This window comes from Ranitomeya variabilis, chromosome 1 (assembly GCF_051348905.1).
Source record: "Ranitomeya variabilis isolate aRanVar5 chromosome 1, aRanVar5.hap1, whole genome shotgun sequence".
NCBI lineage: Eukaryota > Metazoa > Chordata > Amphibia > Anura > Dendrobatidae > Ranitomeya > Ranitomeya variabilis.
Window position 1 is genome coordinate 456,409,835 of NC_135232.1, and position 19,081 is coordinate 456,428,915.

Here is a 19,081-nt window from a genome sequence, read left to right on the forward strand (position 1 = left end):
CTGTTTATTGAGAGAATGGTGTTAGTAATCAGATGTATTTACAGTATTAGTGAAAGGTGAAAACCTGAATATTTTACATTATGCTAATCACAGTGCACATATTCAACTAGTCTACCTGTGGGATAGGATCCCGTTTGTCACAGCAAATGTATAAAAGTCATCAGAAACGGACACAGAGTAGATTACGTCAAATGTTTCACCACTAAGGACTTTTGAAGGAGGCCGTAGCACCCATGCCATCTCCAGACCTGTAGAGAATATACATAGAAATGTACATAGATATGTCACTATATGACAATTTTAAGCAAAAGAGGGAAGGCATAATATGGATCCATAAAATAATATTAATCTATAAAAATATGAGCACAACCTTTCGGTCAGAGATGAAAGGACTATAGACACTAATGTGAATATGGCCTTATAGGTCTGGCAGTAAAAAGTGTGCAGAAAGATCTGTGCTGTTGTGAAAATGACAGCAAGTTAGAAGCAAATGAAACGATTCAACTTCCATTGCAAATTAGGCTTATTAGCAAAATGTACAAAAGTTTTTCTGTTTGCAATGAGCAAATCAAATAAGAATAAGTAATATGGATCAACACAATTAATAAAACAATTGGTTTCTCTAAATTCAACACAAAAATGCCACTTTTTATAACTAAAGCGGTCTTGGTATTATTCATCACCGTCATGACAAGTGTCAGAGACGCCTCTGGATATTATGTGCTGCAAACGTGATGCATAACCTGAAACCTGCTTTTGGCAGTGTTCCCGAGGAATCCTAGCTCATTACTCATGGTCAATGACCTCTATATCATTAATATTCTTGGGTTGTCAAGAAAGTGGACCAAAAAGTTTAGAGAAAAGATTGCTGCATTGCACAACCAAAAATAAAGATAGAAAATATAGCAAAGACATTGAATGTAGTGGTTGCAGTGAAATCCTTCAAGGGTACCGATAAAAGATAACAGCATTCATATCTGCCTTCCACTGCCACTTCCTTCATCACTCAGTTAAAGTTCTTAGACACTTATTAATGTTTTACTAATATAGATAAAAAAACACAAAATAAACATTTTTATTGGCCAGATGCAACTATGACAGGCAGAGAACAAACAAAAAAAAGTCCAACATCTTATCAGAAATAATGGCAACAGCAAAATGTTAGAACCAGTAATAGTCAAAGAAATACATAAAGGTAAGGTAAAAGACTCCGTTTGGGATACAGAGTTCATGACAGGTTAAAGGTGTCTTAGCAGAAGATGCAAAAAAACATAGATGATGCACTTTGGTACTTACAGAACTTCCTTCATTAGCTAGGGCATTAAGTAACTCATTTCAATCAACTAAAGCCTCATATGTAGGCATATAGAGCGGCAAAACACAGCAAAAAAGAAAGTAAACAGCAACTAATTTTGTGGCCATTACAGTAGTCAAATATATTTCCCTCATGCAAAAAACTAAGGCTATGTGCACACGTTGCGTATTTTGTTGCGGATCCGCAGCATTTTTTCCACACAGATTTGCAACAAATACGCAGAGTGCCCAGGCAATGTTAATCAATGGGAATCCAGAATTGATGTGCACATGCTGCGGAAAATTCCACACTGATTCTCAGCGTTTTATTTTCCACAGCATGTCAATTCTTTTCGTGGACCATTTGAATGGCCACAAAGGTTTCCCGATCTGACCCCCTTAGAATTTTATCTTTAGGGTCATCTGAAGGCAATTGTCTATGCTGTGAAGATACAAGATGTGAAGCCTCTGAAACAACGGATACTGGAAGCCTGTGCTAGCATTTCTTCTGTGGTGTTGCTATCAGTGTGTCAAGAGTGGGAGAAGAGGGTTGCATTGACAATCCAACACAATGGACAGCACTTTGAACACATTTTGTAAGTGGTCATAAACTTGTAAGTAACTCATGAAAAAATAGAGTTACGTTAAAACCAAGCACACCATTGCTTTTCTTGTGAAATTCTCAATAAGATTGATGTGTCACATGACCCTATTCCCATTGAAAAAAATAAAGTTGGATCCAAAATGGCCGACTTCAGAATGGCCACCGTGGTCACCACTATTGATGAGCGAATAGCAGTGTTGCTTGGGTCTCCCTGAGCATGCACGGGTGATCTCTGAGTATTTTGTAGTGCTCGAACATTTAGTTTTAGCTGCATGATCTACGGCTGCTGGACAGCCTGAATACGTGTGGGAATTCCCTATCAAACAGGCATTCCTCACATGTAAGGGCCACGACTACTGTTTAAGCCCGACGAGTCACAGTCACGAGTCACAGTCTCGGTCGAGCCCAAAGTGGCTGATGGTAAAAGGGATCACGATCTGGTATGGGCCCCACGTGGCTCAGAAGTTGTTTAACGGTACGGTCAGGGTACAAGGGTCTTTCCAGTACTCGGTCACTCGTATGGGGCACATATGTTATACTCACAGACACGGAGCGCTCTGTGCCTTGCTTTCTGACAGCCACCAGACACACGCTGTATGTCCCTTTCTCTCTGGTCTCCGCTGTTGGCGACAGGCGACGTCTGGCACTGGCTTGCACCTGGCCGATGTTCTCAGGGCTTGGCACTTCTCTCTCTGCCTGCTGCATGGCTGGCTCAGCTCTACTCTGTGTGCATGTCTCAGCTCTATGTACAAAGCTTGGCTCTGCTTTGCACTGCTCCGCACAAGTCTCTCTCTCTGGTGTGCTGCTGTACACGCTTGGCTCTGCAGGTGATGGGGCTCTTTCTATGCGACCCCTCGCAGTGTCAGTACTCCGTGCAGGGGACAAGGGAAGCAGAGCACACCACTCACCGCTCTGCGTGCTGCTCTGCTCTGCACCAAACTGGTCTGCTTTGCGCACTTTCTCCTTTTATCTCCCTGTTGCTGCGTGCCCTTTTCTGTCTCTCTCCACCCCCTCCTGTCACCAAGAAGCCCCATCTCTTATGCTTCCCTCATGCAGCAGGGGAAGGTCCGCCCCACTCAGGCTTCCCCCCGGAAACAGAGGATGCAGCCTTTCTAGTTCCGGACCCGGAATGCAGGTACCCGAGGTCCAGTCTATCTCCTTACACAGGTCTGGAGATTGGGCTGGCCATGACAGGGATTTGATGTGGTGGTCCTTCATCCACACTTGGCTTGACTTAGCTATGTGGCATGGCACATTGTCCTGCTGGAAAAAACAGTCCTCAAAGTTGGTGAACATTGCCTGAGCAGAAGGAATCAACTGTTTTTCTAGGATAACCTTGTGTGCGGCTAGATTCATACATCTTTTGCAAAGATTAACATGCCCAAATCCAGCCTTGCTGAAGCATCCCCAGATCATCACCTATCCTCCTACAAATTTCACAGTGGGTGTAAGACACTGTGGCTTGTACTCCTCTCCAGGTCTCTGTCTAACCATTAGACAACCAGGTGTTGGGCAAAACTGAAAATTAGACTTACTGCAGTCCTCTATGGTCTAATCCTTATGGTCTTTGGCAAACTTCAGCATGACTCTCCTTTGCTTCTCATTGATAAAAGGCTTTTTTCTACCTTTACATGACTTGAGCCCTGTCTCTAGAAGCCTTTTACAAACTCTTCTTGCCATGCACTTCTCCCAGCTGCCATTTACCATTCCTTTTGTAGGGCAATTGATGTCATCCTGCAGTTCCTGAGTGACATTCGAATAAGATAACAGTCATCCCGGTCAATAGAGAGTCGTTTCGCCCTCTGCCAGTCTGTAGCTTTGTTGTCCCCAATGTCTGCTGCTTGACCTTGTTGTAATGGACTACTGTCTTACAAATTTTAAGGATGGATGCAACATGACACTCACTATATCCCTCTGCTAGTAAAGCTAGAATTGAGCCCTTCTTTTCGTCTCTCAAGACTTTTCTTTTCAACTCCTTTGGCATGATTAAAAGTTATTTGTTCATTCCTTTTACTTTTGGGATATTACTAGCACTTGTTTTGCAATCCAGTTTGTCCTATTGCAAGAGGATTGTGAACACCACAGCAGTGTTTTTTATACTTTCCTTCATTAAATGAGATTTGGTTCAGGTGATCACCTAATCAGAAGCACATTACGTAGAACGAGGTGTACTCTGGTTGGAATTCAACTGACACTGGAATGGAATGGCTGTCAGACATGTAGAGAAGCTGATTTTTATGTGCAGTGGCCTCTTAATTTTTGCCAGAGCTGTATGTATATATATATATATATATATATATATATATATTTGTTTTGTGTGTGTAAATATTATATTTGAACATGGCATACGGCTGACACATACATACATACATACATATATATATATGTGTGTGTGTGTATCTATCTATCTATCTATCTATATACAGTATATTCACTTATATTTGTTTTGTGTGTGTAAACATTATATTTGAACAATCCGTACTGATTCTCAGCATTTTTTTTTCCGCAGCATGTCAATTCTTTTTGCGGATCTGCAGCGTTTCTGCACCCATTGACTTCCATTGAGTCAGTCAAATCCGCAGCAAAACCGCAGGTGTAAAAAGATTTGCGGATTTGCTGCGGATGTGTGTTTGAAAAACGCTGCAGAAAGGCAGGAGGAAGAGTATGTGGGTGGAGAATGTGCGTGTGGGCGGAGACTATGCGTGAGCAGAGAATACGTGCGTGTCTGTGTATCTGCGTGTGTGTGCGTGTGTCTAACGGTGTGTGCACAGCTGTGTGTGTGTGCGGGTGTCTGCTGGGGTCTGCGGGTGTGTGCGTGGCTATGTGTGTGTGCTGGTCTGTGTGTAGAAAGGCATCGTCCGATGGGACTACTAGTCCAATCCGGCTATGTCTGGTGTCCCATATAACAGTGACAGCATTAGCCAATGATGGGATAGTAGTCCCATCATCCGGTTACTGTGTTGAATATTAGAAAAAAAAACATTTACATATACACATACAGTACGTACTTACCAAACAGCTAACCCCCGACGCCCTCGATCGCCTGCAAAAAAAAAATAAAAATAAACCAACCCAATACTCCCTGTTCCGATGTAATCCATTCAATAATGAGTGTCCCACGACGATCTCCCATGTAGAGCTGTCACATCAGTAGAGAATACATCTTCTGCACAATCCAGAGTCAGGTACTTTATGGTTACTAAATGAGCAAACCATCATGGGAGCCTCCATCTTCCCTTGTGAAGGCTGCATGGGTCAAGGTTGGCTACTTCGGCCTCTCACAGTTATTCTCAACTTAAAATTGATATGGGCCACACGCCCCTTGGTGTGTTACTGCAACTTCGCACCTATCCACACTTATTACAATTCCCTTAGGACAATACACCTGGCCAGTCTTCTCTATCACCCTCAGGTCTAGCTACACTTTACCTTCTAGCATGGTATAGATAATGCTTGCTGTAGACCCCATCTTGCCTAAGATAAGAAATCCTTCTGCCACTTAATGCTTGTTCACTTCAGAACTTGCTATCCGAGTATAGTCTCCTCTTTTCTTCACACAATACCCATAAAACATTGCTGGTTTGCGAACAATAGGACCGTAGGTTACTCACTTTGCTTTCCACTAACTCCCTGACAAACAGGAACCGAGTTCCTTTTGCACATGTAACACCACCTACCGTGGGCTGGCCCAAATAGTTACCCCTGTCCACTGGTTTGCTAAGAACTGAAGGCCACAGAACAGACAAAACAATCATAGAAAACATGTCAATGCATTATATTACTATAGAATCTTCAGGAGGGGTGTCGACAAATTCTCCACGCAATTACATGACAATATGCAATATGTAAAACAACCATCTATTTCATACCATGTCAGTATAAGTATTTATGCTTTTTTCCATGCAGATAACAGTAGGGAACAGCTTTGTCCTCTGATTCATTACTAAGATGACTCTTTTTGTTTTTTCTAGTGGACAACATTTCTTTACAGCTTCCATTCCTTCCAGAGGTAATTGTAAACCCCATCCTCAAGCAAACAGCCCTAGGGCCTAATTTTTTAACCAAATTGCCACACTGTAAACTTACAGCGCCGGTCAAAAGACTCGAGATACCTGCTCATGCAATGGTTTTCCTTGTTCTTATTGGAATGTGCACATTGTAAAAAAATCATTTGTGAAACAAAACAGAATATGTGTTAATTAAACCTTAGATTCCTCAAACTATCCCCTTTTCTACTGATGACAGGTTTACATACTTTTGGCATTTGGGGAATCTGCGGTTTAATACATATTCTGGTTTGTTTCACACGTGTTTCTTTACTATCTGTTTCTATATTTGTCCTCCATGATTTGGCTGCCTTCAGTCTGAATCTCAAGTATAAAAAAGAAAAACCATTGTATGAACAGGTGAGTCCAGACTTTTAACCAATACTGTATGTCTCTTAGGCTATGTGCTCACGTTGCAGATTTGGGTGCAGAATTTTCTGCACAAAATCTGCATCTCCTGGCAGAAAACGCAGGTGCAGATTTGATGATTTTTGTTGCGGATTTGCTACGGATTTTGTGCGGATTTCATGCGTTTTTTACCCCTGCGGATTTCTATAACGGAAGGGTGCAGAAACGCTGCAGATCCGCACAAAAGAAGTGACATGCTTCTTCTTTCAATCCGCTGCGTTTTCCATGCGGAATTTTCCGCACCATTAGCACAGCATTTTTTTTTCCTATTGATTTACATTGTACTGTAAATCACTTTGCGGATCTGCAGAGTTTCTGCGCGGAAAAAAATGCTGCGGATCTGTAGTAAATCTGCAACGTGTGCACATAGCCTTACATGACCAACTTGAAAATCAGTTGACCGCAAGGAAAGACACATGGTAAACTTGTTTGCATTTTTGGTATTATCAGATGGTATTATGCAAATAGTGAGTTTTTTCCCAGTAATGGTCTATGGTTACCCAAGATATGTAGCACCCAGAAGAATACCGTTTATATTTCCAATCCCATGAAGCTTGCACTTTCAAGCTGTTAAGCTTAGCTTCAGTATTTTACCCTAATTCTTCTTTGATACCAGGTTCCTGATTATGCCACTGATATGCTCTTCACTGTTCACAGTACTGATGTCACGTCCCACTGAAAGACCTGGAGTTAGACAGTCACGTCGGGTAATGAATCACAGATCAAAGATTGTGTGTTTCATGTCCTATTTTAAATTGATTTGGTTTCCTCCGATGCTAAGAGGGTTAAGGACTTGTTCGATGCTGGCTGAGAACATACTGCCTGGTTGTTCTCAGCTGCAACTACCTATCATTTTCTACCTCTATATATACTGGCTCTGGGTGGTTAGTCCTTGCCGGTGAAATATTTGTCTTCCTGTGCTGAGTTCTAAAGCTAAGTGGTTGGAGTGGAGTTGTTGTAGTAGTGATCTGTAGTTTGCTGTACTTCACGTGTGTTTATTTCCTGGTCCCTGTTCCCATTTGGTTTATTCCTCCCTGTCCTGTTGTGAATTCGGTTTGTGGGCTCCCCCGGTGGTCTGTTATGGTAGTGTCTCTTATGTGCCTTCCTCCATCTCTGATTACCTGTCGCCACCCTCTAGGGGAGTTTCCTATTTAAGGCTGCTTGGCTGTTAGTCATATGCCGGCCAACAATGTGCTGGTAGCATTCTGTTGCATTCACCTGCTTCAAGTCCCAGTTCAGCTAAGTTGAATTTTGTTTCTTGTTTTGCTATTTTTGTCCAGCTATCTGCAATGTGACCTTTCAGTGCTGGAAGCTCTTGTGGACAGAAAATTACTACTCCAGTGGCATGAGTTGTCACTGGAGTTTAAAGTAGTTTCTGGATGGTGTTTTTGAATAGTGTTTTTAGGTTGACCGTGAAGTAACACTTTCCTGTCCTTCTGCTATCTAGTAAGCGGACCTCACTGTGCTAAATCTGCTGTTCATCCTACGTATGTCATTTCCTCTGAACTCACCGTCAATATCTGTGGGGGCCTACTATCATCTTTTGGGGGTCCTCACTGGAGGTAAGGCAGGCCTGTATATTCCTCTTATAGGGGTAGTTAGATCTCCGGCTGGCGCGTGGTGTCTAGGGCATCGTAGGTACATCCCCCGGCTACTGTAAGTGTTGGGTCAGGTTCAGGTCACGGTCGACCTTAGTTTCCATCACCCGAGAGCTAGTCCGTTTTGTATTTTTATTCCCCTGGTCATTGGGGTAACCATAACAGTTTGGCCGGCATGTAAAAAATCTATGTGTTAAAATATGCACTAAAGCAGGAAGGAGGAGAAAAGGTTTTTTTTTTCTGTGTTTGAAAGTGCACCTTAGTTTGCTCATTTGTATTCCTTGCTTAAACTGCAGTCTTCAGCCTTTTTTTTTCTCCTCTCCTCTTAACCTCTGAATGCTTGGGTTACACCCATTTGAATCATGGATTCACAGAGTTTAGTTGCAGGTTTGAATAACCTTGCGACAAAAGTACAGAACCTACAAGATTTTGTTATACGTGCTCCAATGTCTGAACCTAAGATTCCTCTGCCTGAATACTTTACCGGAGACAGATCCCGGTTTTTGAGTTTCAGGGAAAATTGCAAATTGTTTTTGTCTCTGAGATCTCACTCTGCTGGTGATCATACTCAACAAGTTAAAATTGTTATCTCTCTACTGCGCGGCGACCCACAAAGTTGGGCATTTGCATTATCGCCAGGGGATCCTGCGTTGTTAAATGTAGATGCGTTTTTTCAGGCTTTGGGGTTGCTTTATGAAGAGCCTAATTTGGAGATTTTGGCTGAGAAAGCCTTGATAGCTCTTTCCCAAGGGCAAGATGAAGCTGAGATATACTGCCAGAAATTCCGTAAATGGTCGGTGCTTACTAGATGGAATGAGTGCGCTTTAGCAGCTAATTTCAGAGAAGGTCTCTCTGATGCCGTGAAGGATGTCATGGTGGGGTTCCCTGTGCCTACAGGTCTGAATGAGGCCATGAAATTGGCTATCCAGATTGATCGGCGTTTGCGGGAGCGCAAATCTGTGCACCATATGGCGGGGTCTTCTGAGGAAAAATCTGTGCACCATATGGCGGTATCTTCTGAGCAAAAACCTGTGCACCATATGGCGGTGTCTTCTGAGCAAAGACCTGTGCACCATTTGGCGGTGACCTCTGAAAAGGCATTAGAGCATATGCAATGCGATCGTGTTTTGTCTAGAGGCGAACGTCAAAATTACAGGCGCAAAAATGGATTGTGCTTCTACTGTGGAGATCCAGCTCATGTTATATCAGCATGCTCTAAACGTATAAATAAGGTTGATAAAAAGGTTGATAAATCTTTTTCTACAGGTACCTTGCAGTCAAAATTTCTTTTGTCCGTGACATTGATTTGTACCTTATCATCTGTTACTGTGAATGCTTATGTGGATTCTGGCGCCGCTCTGAGTCTCATGGATTGGTCCTTTGCCAAGCGTTGTGGGTTTGATTTGGAGCCGTTGGAAGTTTCTATTCCCCTGAAGGGTATTGATTCTACACCTTTGGCTAGCAATAAACCACAATATTGGACACAAGTGACTATGCGTCTTACCCCAGACCATCAGGAGATTATTCGTTTCCTTGTATTATATAACCTACATGATGTCTTAGTGCTTGGATTACCATGGTTACAGATTCATAATCCCGTCTTGGACTGGAAATCTATGTCTGTGTTGAGCTGGGGATGTCGGGGTATTCATGGGGATGCACCTTTGGTTCCTATTTCTTCATCTACTCCCTCTGAGATCCCAGCATTTCTGTCAGATTTTTATGATGTCTTTCAAGAGCCTAAAGTTGATTCTCTCCCTCCCCACAGAGAGTGTGACTGCGCTATTGAATTGATCCCCGGTAGTAAGTTTCCTAAGGGTCGCTTGTTTAATTTGTCTGTGCCCGAACATACTGCTATGCGGGAGTATATCAGAGAATCCTTGGAAAAGGGTCATATTCGCCCCTCGTTGTCTCCACTAGGGGCAGGATTTTTCTTTGTAGGTAAAAAGGATGGTTCATTGAGACCTTGTATCGACTATCGACTTTTGAATAAGATTACAGTTAAATACCAGTACCCGTTACCTTTACTGACTGATCTGTTTGCTCGCATAAAGGGGGCTAAGTGGTTCACTAAGATCGATCTACGTGGTGCGTATAATTTGGTGCGGATTAAGCAGGGGGATGAGTGGAAGACCGCATTTAATACGCCTGAAGGCCATTTTGAGTATTTGGTAATGCCTTTCGGTCTCGCAAATGCCCCTTCCGTTTTTCAGTCCTTTATGCACGATATTTTCCGTGAATATCTGGATAAGTTTATGATTGTGTATTTGGATGATATTCTTGTTTTTTCGGAGGACTGGGAATCTCACGTTCAACAGGTCAGGAGAGTTTTTCAGGTTTTGCGAGCTAATTCTCTTTTTGTAAAGGGCTCAAAGTGTAGTTTTGGAGTTCAGAGAATTTCCTTTTTGGGATATATTTTTTCCCCTTCATCTATGGAGATGGACCCTGTCAAGGTCCAGGCTATTTGTGATTGGATGCAACCTACTTCTTTGAAGAGTCTGCAAAAGTTCTTGGGTTTTGCTAATTTCTATCGCCGATTTATAGCGGGTTTTTCTGCCATTGCTAAACCTTTGACTGATTTGACCAAAAAGGGTGCTGATGTTGCTAATTGGTCCTCTGCGGCTGTGGAGGCCTTTCAAGAGCTTAAGCGCCGCTTTTCTTCCGCTCCTGTGTTGCGCCAACCTGATGTGTTACTTCCGTTCCAGGTTGAGGTGGATGCTTCGGAGATCGGAGCAGGTGCAGTTTTGTCGCAGAAAGATCCTGACTGCTCAGTAATGAGACCATGTGCGTTTTTCTCCCGAAAGTTTTCGCCCGCTGAGCGAAATTATGATGTGGGAAATCGGGAACTTCTGGCCATGAAGTGGGCGTTTGAGGAGTGGCGTCATTGGCTTGAGGGTGCTAGACACCAGGTGGTGGTCCTCACTGACCACAAGAATCTAATTTATCTTGAGTCGGCCAGGCGTCTGAATCCTAGACAGGCGCGCTGGTCGTTGTTTTTCTCCCGATTTAACTTTGTGGTGTCATATCTGCCTGGGTCCAAGAATGTGAAGGCGGATGCCCTCTCTAGGAGTTTTGAGCCTGACTCGCCTGGTGATTCCGAACCTACCGGCATCCTGAAGGATGGGGTGATATTGTCAGCTGTCTCCCCAGACCTGCGGCGTTCTTTGCAGGAGTTTCAGGTGGATAGACCTGATCGCTGTCCGCCTGGTAGACTGTTTGTCCCTGATGATTGGACCAGTAGAGTTATCTCGGAGGTTCATTCTTCCGCGTTGACAGGTCATCCTGGAATTTTTGGCACCAGGGATTTGGTGTCTAGGTCCTTCTGGTGGCCTTCTTTGTCTCGAGATGTGCGCATGTTTGTGCAGTCTTGTGATGTTTGTGCTCGGGCCAAGCCCTGCTGTTCTAGGGCCAGTGGGTTGTTGTTGCCCTTGCCTATTCCTAAGAGGCCTTGGACGCACATCTCTATGGACTTTATTTCTGACCTTCCGGTTTCTCGTAGGATGTCTGTCATCTGGGTGATTTGTGACCGTTTTTCTAAGATGGTTCATTTGGTACCTTTACCCAAATTGCCCTCCTCCTCTGAGTTGGTTCCTCTATTTTTTCAGAATGTGGTGCGTTTGCATGGTATTCCTGAGAATATAGTGTCTGACAGGGGTACTCAGTTTGTGTCTAGATTTTGGCGGACGTTCTGTGCCAGGATGGGTATCGATTTGTCTTTTTCGTCTGCATTCCATCCTCAGACTAATGGCCAGACTGAGCGTACTAATCAGACCTTGGAGACTTACTTGAGGTGTTTTGTGTCCGCTGATCAGGATGATTGGCTTGACTTTTTGCCGTTGGCAGAGTTTGCCCTTAACAATCGGGCCAGTTCTGCCACTTTGGTTTCTCCATTTTTTTGTAATTCAGGGTTTCACCCTCGGTTTTCGTCCGGTCAATTGGAGTCTTCGGATTGTCCTGGAGTGGATGCTGTGGTTGATAGGATGCATCGGATTTGGGGACAGGTTGTGGACAATCTGAAGTTGTCCCAGGAGAAGACTCAACAGTTCACTAATCGTCATCGGCGTATTGGTCCTCGTCTTTGTGTTGGGGACCTGGTGTGGCTGTCTTCTCGATTTGTTCCTATGAAGGTCTCGTCTCCTAAGTTTAAGCCTCGGTTTATCGGCCCTTATAGGATTCTGGAGGTTCTTAATCCTGTGTCCTTTCGTTTGGACCTCCCAGCATCTTTTAATATCCATAATGTTTTCCATCGGTCATTATTGCGGAGGTATGAGGTACCGGTTGTTCCTTCTGCTGATCCACCTGCTCCTGTGTTGGTTGAGGGTGAATTGGAGTATGTGGTGGAAAAGATCTTGGACTCCCGTGTTTCCAGACGGAAACTTCAGTATCTGGTTAAGTGGAAAGGTTATGGCCAGGAGGATAATTCTTGGGTGACAGCATCCGATGTTCATGCTCCCGATTTGGTTCGTGCATTTCATAGTGCTCATCCAGATCGCCCTGGTGGTTCTGGTGAGGGTTCGGTGCCCCCTCCTTAAGGGGGGGGTACTGTTGTGAATTCGGTTTGTGGGCTCCCCCGGTGGTCTGTTATGGTAGTGTCTCTTATGTGCCTTCCTCCATCTCTGATTACCTGTCGCCACCCTCTAGGGGAGTTTCCTATTTAAGGCTGCTTGGCTGTTAGTCATATGCCGGCCAACAATGTGCTGGTAGCATTCTGTTGCATTCACCTGCTTCAAGTCCCAGTTCAGCTAAGTTGAATTTTGTTTCTTGTTTTGCTATTTTTGTCCAGCTATCTGCAATGTGACCTTTCAGTGCTGGAAGCTCTTGTGGACAGAAAATTACTACTCCAGTGGCATGAGTTGTCACTGGAGTTTAAAGTAGTTTCTGGATGGTGTTTTTGAATAGTGTTTTTAGGTTGACCGTGAAGTAACACTTTCCTGTCCTTCTGCTATCTAGTAAGCGGACCTCACTGTGCTAAATCTGCTGTTCATCCTACGTATGTCATTTCCTCTGAACTCACCGTCAATATCTGTGGGGGCCTACTATCATCTTTTGGGGGTCCTCACTGGAGGTAAGGCAGGCCTGTATATTCCTCTTATAGGGGTAGTTAGATCTCCGGCTGGCGCGTGGTGTCTAGGGCATCGTAGGTACATCCCCCGGCTACTGTAAGTGTTGGGTCAGGTTCAGGTCACGGTCGACCTTAGTTTCCATCACCCGAGAGCTAGTCCGTTTTGTATTTTTATTCCCCTGGTCATTGGGGTAACCATAACACTGTCCCTATCCTCCTCCCTATAGTTTGCACCTTTGAATGATAGAGCTTTTCTGTTATTCCTGTTTTCTCTTTGTGTCTTGTTTACCTAACTATTCCGTCCCTTACCTTATGGGGTGGGGAAGGGGACAGATTACGGTTTAACAGGTGCATAACAAGATTGCAGAGTCGGGCCTCTCTACCATCAAGAGTACCCCTGGGAAGGGATAGTTAGGGTCCCAGTTCCAGGGACAGTTTGAGGTCCCTCTCTCTTCCTGAAGACAGTCACAGCATGGCAACTGTTCAGCAATTTACTCATTCCAGAGTAGTGAAAAATACAACTTTATCAAAGTATGCAACTTAAATGTATACATTTACACTGCAAAATATTACATTTTAACATTGAAAACTGTCTTAACTTGCAATAAATATAAGTTATAAGTCTAAGACTAGTTGCATGTCATTTTTTATGCTTAAGTGAAAAATTTATCCATTTCAAGCAGTATTTTGGATCAGATTTTCATCAGTGTTTGGTTCATGTGTCAAATTTTACCATCAGAGTTTCATCAGTCTTTCTCGTAGGCTGGGGCCACACTAGCGTATGGCACCCGATGCGAGAGCATCGGGTGTGATATGCTACTGACCCTCGGCTCCTGCTCTGCTGCGAGCGGGAGCCGAGTGTTATGCTACTGTGCTCCGAGCCTCTCACACTTCGAGCCTCTCGTACAGTTGCGGAGGAGGCACAGAAACTAATTTATCTCCTCCATTGCCGGCGCTTGCGTATATTGCACCGCACTCGGATGATATCCGAGTGATGTGCGCTGTGTCACTCGCACCCATAGACTTATATGGGTGCGAATGCGCCGAGACTCAGCCGAGTGTTGGTGATTTCACTCGCACGTATATTACAGCGGCGAAAAAAAATGTTGATGGGAGCTGCCCCATAGCGGTCCGAGTGCTATGCGATGTTTTATCGCATAGCACTCGTCCTTATTCCCCGCTTGTGTGACTCCGGCCTTATGAAAAAAAAATGACAGCAGTTTCTCAAGCTATGAAACAGTCAATGAAAAACAGACAATACTATGATGCAACCTGGATGCATCAGTGTGCGGTCTGAATTTTCACTGACCTATAGACTTTTATGGGTGAGTTTTATCTGAGACTAAGATCTAAAACAGAAATATCTCCTTTTTTTTTCTAGACACTCAATCCACAAAAACATGGATGTGTGATTAGCCCCATAGGCTACATCGGGTATGAATTCTATCACTGAAAAACACCGACAGAATGCGTTCAAGAAAATGGGACCTCATTTTCCTGTTTATGATCAGCAATGCTCACACAATTTTGTCCAAAACCAGTTATTAGTTTTGTCCTAATGACTATGTTGTAATGTAATTTCTCCTGTGCTAGACATGGATGGAAATTTATCAAAGAGGATAAGAACATACACCCTATAATGAAGTCGTTAGTTTGTCATAGTGGCTGATACTTTTAGTCCTAAGTAATTATAATTGATCAGCATGCAATTTTTCATGTTCACATATTATATATAGATATTAAAAAAGCACCTATACATCAAAGCAGGTACCGTAAATAAAAAGCTTAAAAAAACACTTTAAACATAGGTAAAGTAAGATCACATACAATAAATGGCAAAAAGTAGATAACTAAAACATAAAAACAGTAAAGGCAAAAGGTTACAGTTTGGGATATTTAGTATTATACTTTTAATATAAAAAATTGGTACATAATTTACTATAGCAGCGATCTTTATATATTAATACTTTATTTAATACTTTCTGTATTGCTTTCACACACTAACCTAATGAATGTTCAAGCGTAACATGGGTGCAACTTGATTTTTTCATTTCCCTGCCCAACAGAGAAAATTGGGAATATTGGAAATGAGAGGGCTTACACTTTCTCTTTTTTTTTAAAGAACTTGTATGCAAAGTCCTGCAATGTAATAGTGGAGTAGAATATTTCAACATTTATATGAAAGATTGGTGTCATTTATTAGTATTATTTCTGAAACTTATCATTGGTTTCAAAGGGAGAGTTGCAATTTCACATAAATCCTATGGGGGGAGCAGATAGTTTTTCTTGGTAACTAAATACGAGCTACATGTTTAGATGCTTTTGTCCTATTTTATATAATAAATTGGAAACTAGAAACCATAAAAAGGAAGAAAAGGAACAGCAGCAGATATCTACAAGGGGCAAATATTTTTTTTTGCAGCTGGGCAAGCATCCCTGGTATTCTGCTGATGGCAGTCTTACATTCCCCATAGTATTGCAGGGTTATTTCCAGATGGATCCACTAATAGGAAGCTGTTCAGATAATATTACACTGCACTTATTCATGTTAATGATATATTTCTGGCCAAGAGAAACATGCATTATATGCCCAAATGGGCAACATCCTAACTAGGATAAAGGGCTCGGTAAAGGGCTTTTTTCAATGACCATCTACATTAATTGATTCATTAAAATACACTGCAATAGACAGAGAGAGGACATTTCTGCACATTTTTTACCTTTCATAGCCGATGAACGTCACCAACCTTCTATATCCATTATCGTTCTATGGCACCTTACCTCCACAATCGATCATATTTACTTCATCAGGCTTTTCCAGTGGCCAGCAGTCATACTCCGTGTTGTCCAAGTCATGCCAGCCTTGACTTACATTAGAAATAATGATCTAATCCAATAAAAAAAAACATGACTTTAATTTCCAAAGTCAAATTTGGCAAAGTATTTTGTAAATGCACATACAATCTGCTGCGGAAATGTATCAAGACTCTAATATTTGCAGATGTAGCAGACTTTATTGCTCCCTTCGGAGTTTTACATGTGTTTTGTAGCAATAATCGCGACACCAAGGCCTAGGCAAAAGGTAACAGTTTACATTAAATGAAGCTAGCTTCATTATTTGTCAGCAAAATACAAGTCTACTAAATCTAGACTGAAGTTTAAACGTGTAAGCAAAAAAATCGAACTGTTCTCCTAGGTGTGACATGTGAGACATTTAATTAACATGACAAAAAAATAAAAAAAATAGCATAAATGTAATAGGAAATCCCTATTATTTGTGTTTGTGTGTTTAAATATATGTGTAAGTCTACATTATTATTATAGTTTATATACAGAAAATGTATATCAGGCATAATATATACACCTACCATTAAACTCCCAATCAGATGCAACAGAAAAAGAAATGATTTGAAGCCTTTCATAGCAGAGCAGATCATTACATCCAAGTTCTAGGTATTTACTTAATGGTCTCAGGGGGGTTCTTTAGAAACGGTGCTGTGCCTGCGATACACAACCAGATGTGATGCTGTTCTTGCTGTTGCTGCTATAATTTCTCCCTTAGGACTGAGGATTGGATGGTAAGGAGGAGAAAGTTGGCTGTGCTCAGCTGGAAAATCAATTTACTTTCAAGGAATCATTGCATTGTGTAAATCATTCTACTTGATCTCCATCTAGTGGGCATATGTGTAAATACAAGGATGTATACATGGAAGTCCTCTAATAGCAAAATATACAACAAATACACTGCTCAAAAAAATAAAGGGAACACTTAAACAACAGAATATAACTCCAAGTAAATCAAACTTCTGTGAAATCAAACTGTCCACTTAGGAAGCAACACTGACAACAGCTTGCTGGTAGTGTTGAGCATTCCGATACCGCAAGTATCGGGTATCGGCCGATACTTGCGGTATCGGAATTCCGATACCGGGATTCCGATACTTGCCGCGTATCGGATACCGGAATCGGAAGTTCCAAGATTCAAAATGCAGAAATTCAGCCAATGAGAATGATTCCAAGTGTGGGCACATCCTGTTTAGCATGGAGGGCATGAAACTACTGGCAAGGCTGTGATTGGCTGCTGAAATGATGTCATGCTGCAGTTTAAAAGTCGCTGGCGCCATTTTGCGCTCACTCTGCTGTGAATTCAGTTAGTGACAGGACGCTGTTTGCTGACTGAGGGACAGTTTAGAGATAGCGATTTGCTTCTTTGTGCTTTCCAAAGGCTAATTTAGCAACCGCTGTGTTCACCTACTATTCACCTTGCTTTTGCCTTGTAGCGCTGTTTTCACAGCGATCTGCAAGGTCTGTGTGTGTGTGTGTGTGAGTGCAGCCCACTCTCTAGTCTGAGTGCAGCCACATAGGCCATCCATAGCTGGTTGTATTCAGTTCAGGGAGGGTGGTTCATTGCCTCATACTGGTTTTTTTTTTTTTTTTTCAAGTAGTGTAGTCTGCTGCTAATTTATTCAAAAAAATCCTATTAGTGTCTTTCCACCCGTCTCCAGCTAATTTGTGGAAAAACACTACATAGGATAAAGTAGAGGAGGGTTTTTGGGCCTTGCAGCGCCGTTTACGGCTGTCTGCACGGTCTCCGTGTGATTGCAGCTCGCCCTGTAGTCTGTGAGCAGCCATAGCCTGGTTGTCTCCAGCTCAGGGTTGTTCACTGCGTCATACCGCCAAATCAATTTTAATTTTTTTTCAAGTAGTGTAGTCTGCTGCTAATTTATTTAAAAAAATCCTATTAGTGTCTTTCCACCCGTCTCCAGCTAATTTGTGGAAAAACACTACATAGGATAAAGTAGAGGAGGGTTTTTGGGCCTTGCAGCGCCGTTTACGGCTGTCTGCACGGTCTCCGTGTGATTGCAGCTCGCCCTGTAGTCTGTGAGCAGCCATAGCCTGGTTGTCTCCAGCTCAGGGTTGTTCACTGCGTCATACCGCCAAATCAATTTTCTTTTTTTTTCAAGTAGTGTAGGTTGCTGCTAATTTATTTAAAAAAATCCTATTAGTGTCTTTCCACCCGTCTCCAGCTAACTTGTGGAAAAACACTACATAGGATAACGTAGAGGAGGGTTTTTGGGCCTTGCAGCGCCGTTTACGTCTGTCTGCACGGTCTCCGTGTGACTGCAGCTCTATCTGTTGTCAGTTCAGCCCCCAAAAAAGAAATAAATAATAAAGTTCACCAAACACACCAGTTACACCACTTTACATTTGTGTAGGCCACATTAGCTCATATTAAAGTCTAGTCCACACTTTAGAAAATTAGTGTTTCTTATACCTGTTAGGAGGAGTTGCTCAGGAATAAGCACACAAATCCGTTAGTACTTTTCTGCTTATCTTTATCAGTCAACCAAGATGAAGAAGGCAGTGAGTAAGGCACGTGGGCGTGGGCGCGGAGCAGGGAGGGGACGTGGGGATTCTGTGCCTGCTGCGGGCACCGGTGACTCATCAGCACCCACTTTCACCAGGCAACAGTCGTTCATGCGCAGCTTTGTGTCAGAGCGCCGTACACCGCTGCTGCGTCAAGAACAAATTGAAGCTGTTGTCGGATGGATGGCAGCTAATGCATCAACTTCCATTAGTGCCACATCCTCTCAGACACAGAGCACTGGAGAGCAGCCATCTGTCTCTTCACCACCTGCCAAATTGCCCAGGCAGACAGAGAGCCCAGGACAGGAGCCGTCTCTACTTCTGTTCTCTGAATCTCTTGGCTTGGAAACAGGGGGCCAGCCAAGCAGCATTGGAGAAATGGAAGAAGAGGCAGGGTGCAGTGATGCCCAACAGCTTTTTCTGTCTTCCTCTGAAGAGGCGGGTGAGCCAGTGGCTCCGGTCACCACATCGCAGGCCGCATCAGCTGATGATGACACTCAGGTGCCACTTACTGGTGCGTGCTCTGCTGCTGAGACTACCCAGGAGGAGCAGTTGGGGGCAGAGGGTAGTGTAGATGATGAGGTCCTCGACCCATCTTGGCGTGAGGGACAGGAAGGTGGTGGGAGCAGCTCTGAGGAAGAGATTCCCCGTACGGCCCAAAGAGGGAGAGGGAGGGGGAAGACTGCGGATCCTGCAGCCTCCG

At 43.2% G+C, this 19,081-nt stretch overlaps 1 protein-coding gene across 1 annotated transcript in view; it reads right to left on the reverse strand.

Moving 5' to 3' along the window:
- Positions 1-19,081, reverse strand: part of LOC143776102 (atrial natriuretic peptide receptor 2-like) — a 290,044-nt gene that overhangs the window by 187,336 nt on the left and 83,627 nt on the right. The window contains exons 2-3 of the mRNA XM_077265543.1: positions 15,793-15,898; positions 116-248 (exon numbers count right to left, since the gene is read on the reverse strand). Of these exons, the coding sequence (XP_077121658.1) occupies positions 116-248; positions 15,793-15,808 (149 nt within the window). The 5' untranslated portion in view covers positions 15,809-15,898. The remainder of the gene's footprint in view (positions 1-115; positions 249-15,792; positions 15,899-19,081) is intronic.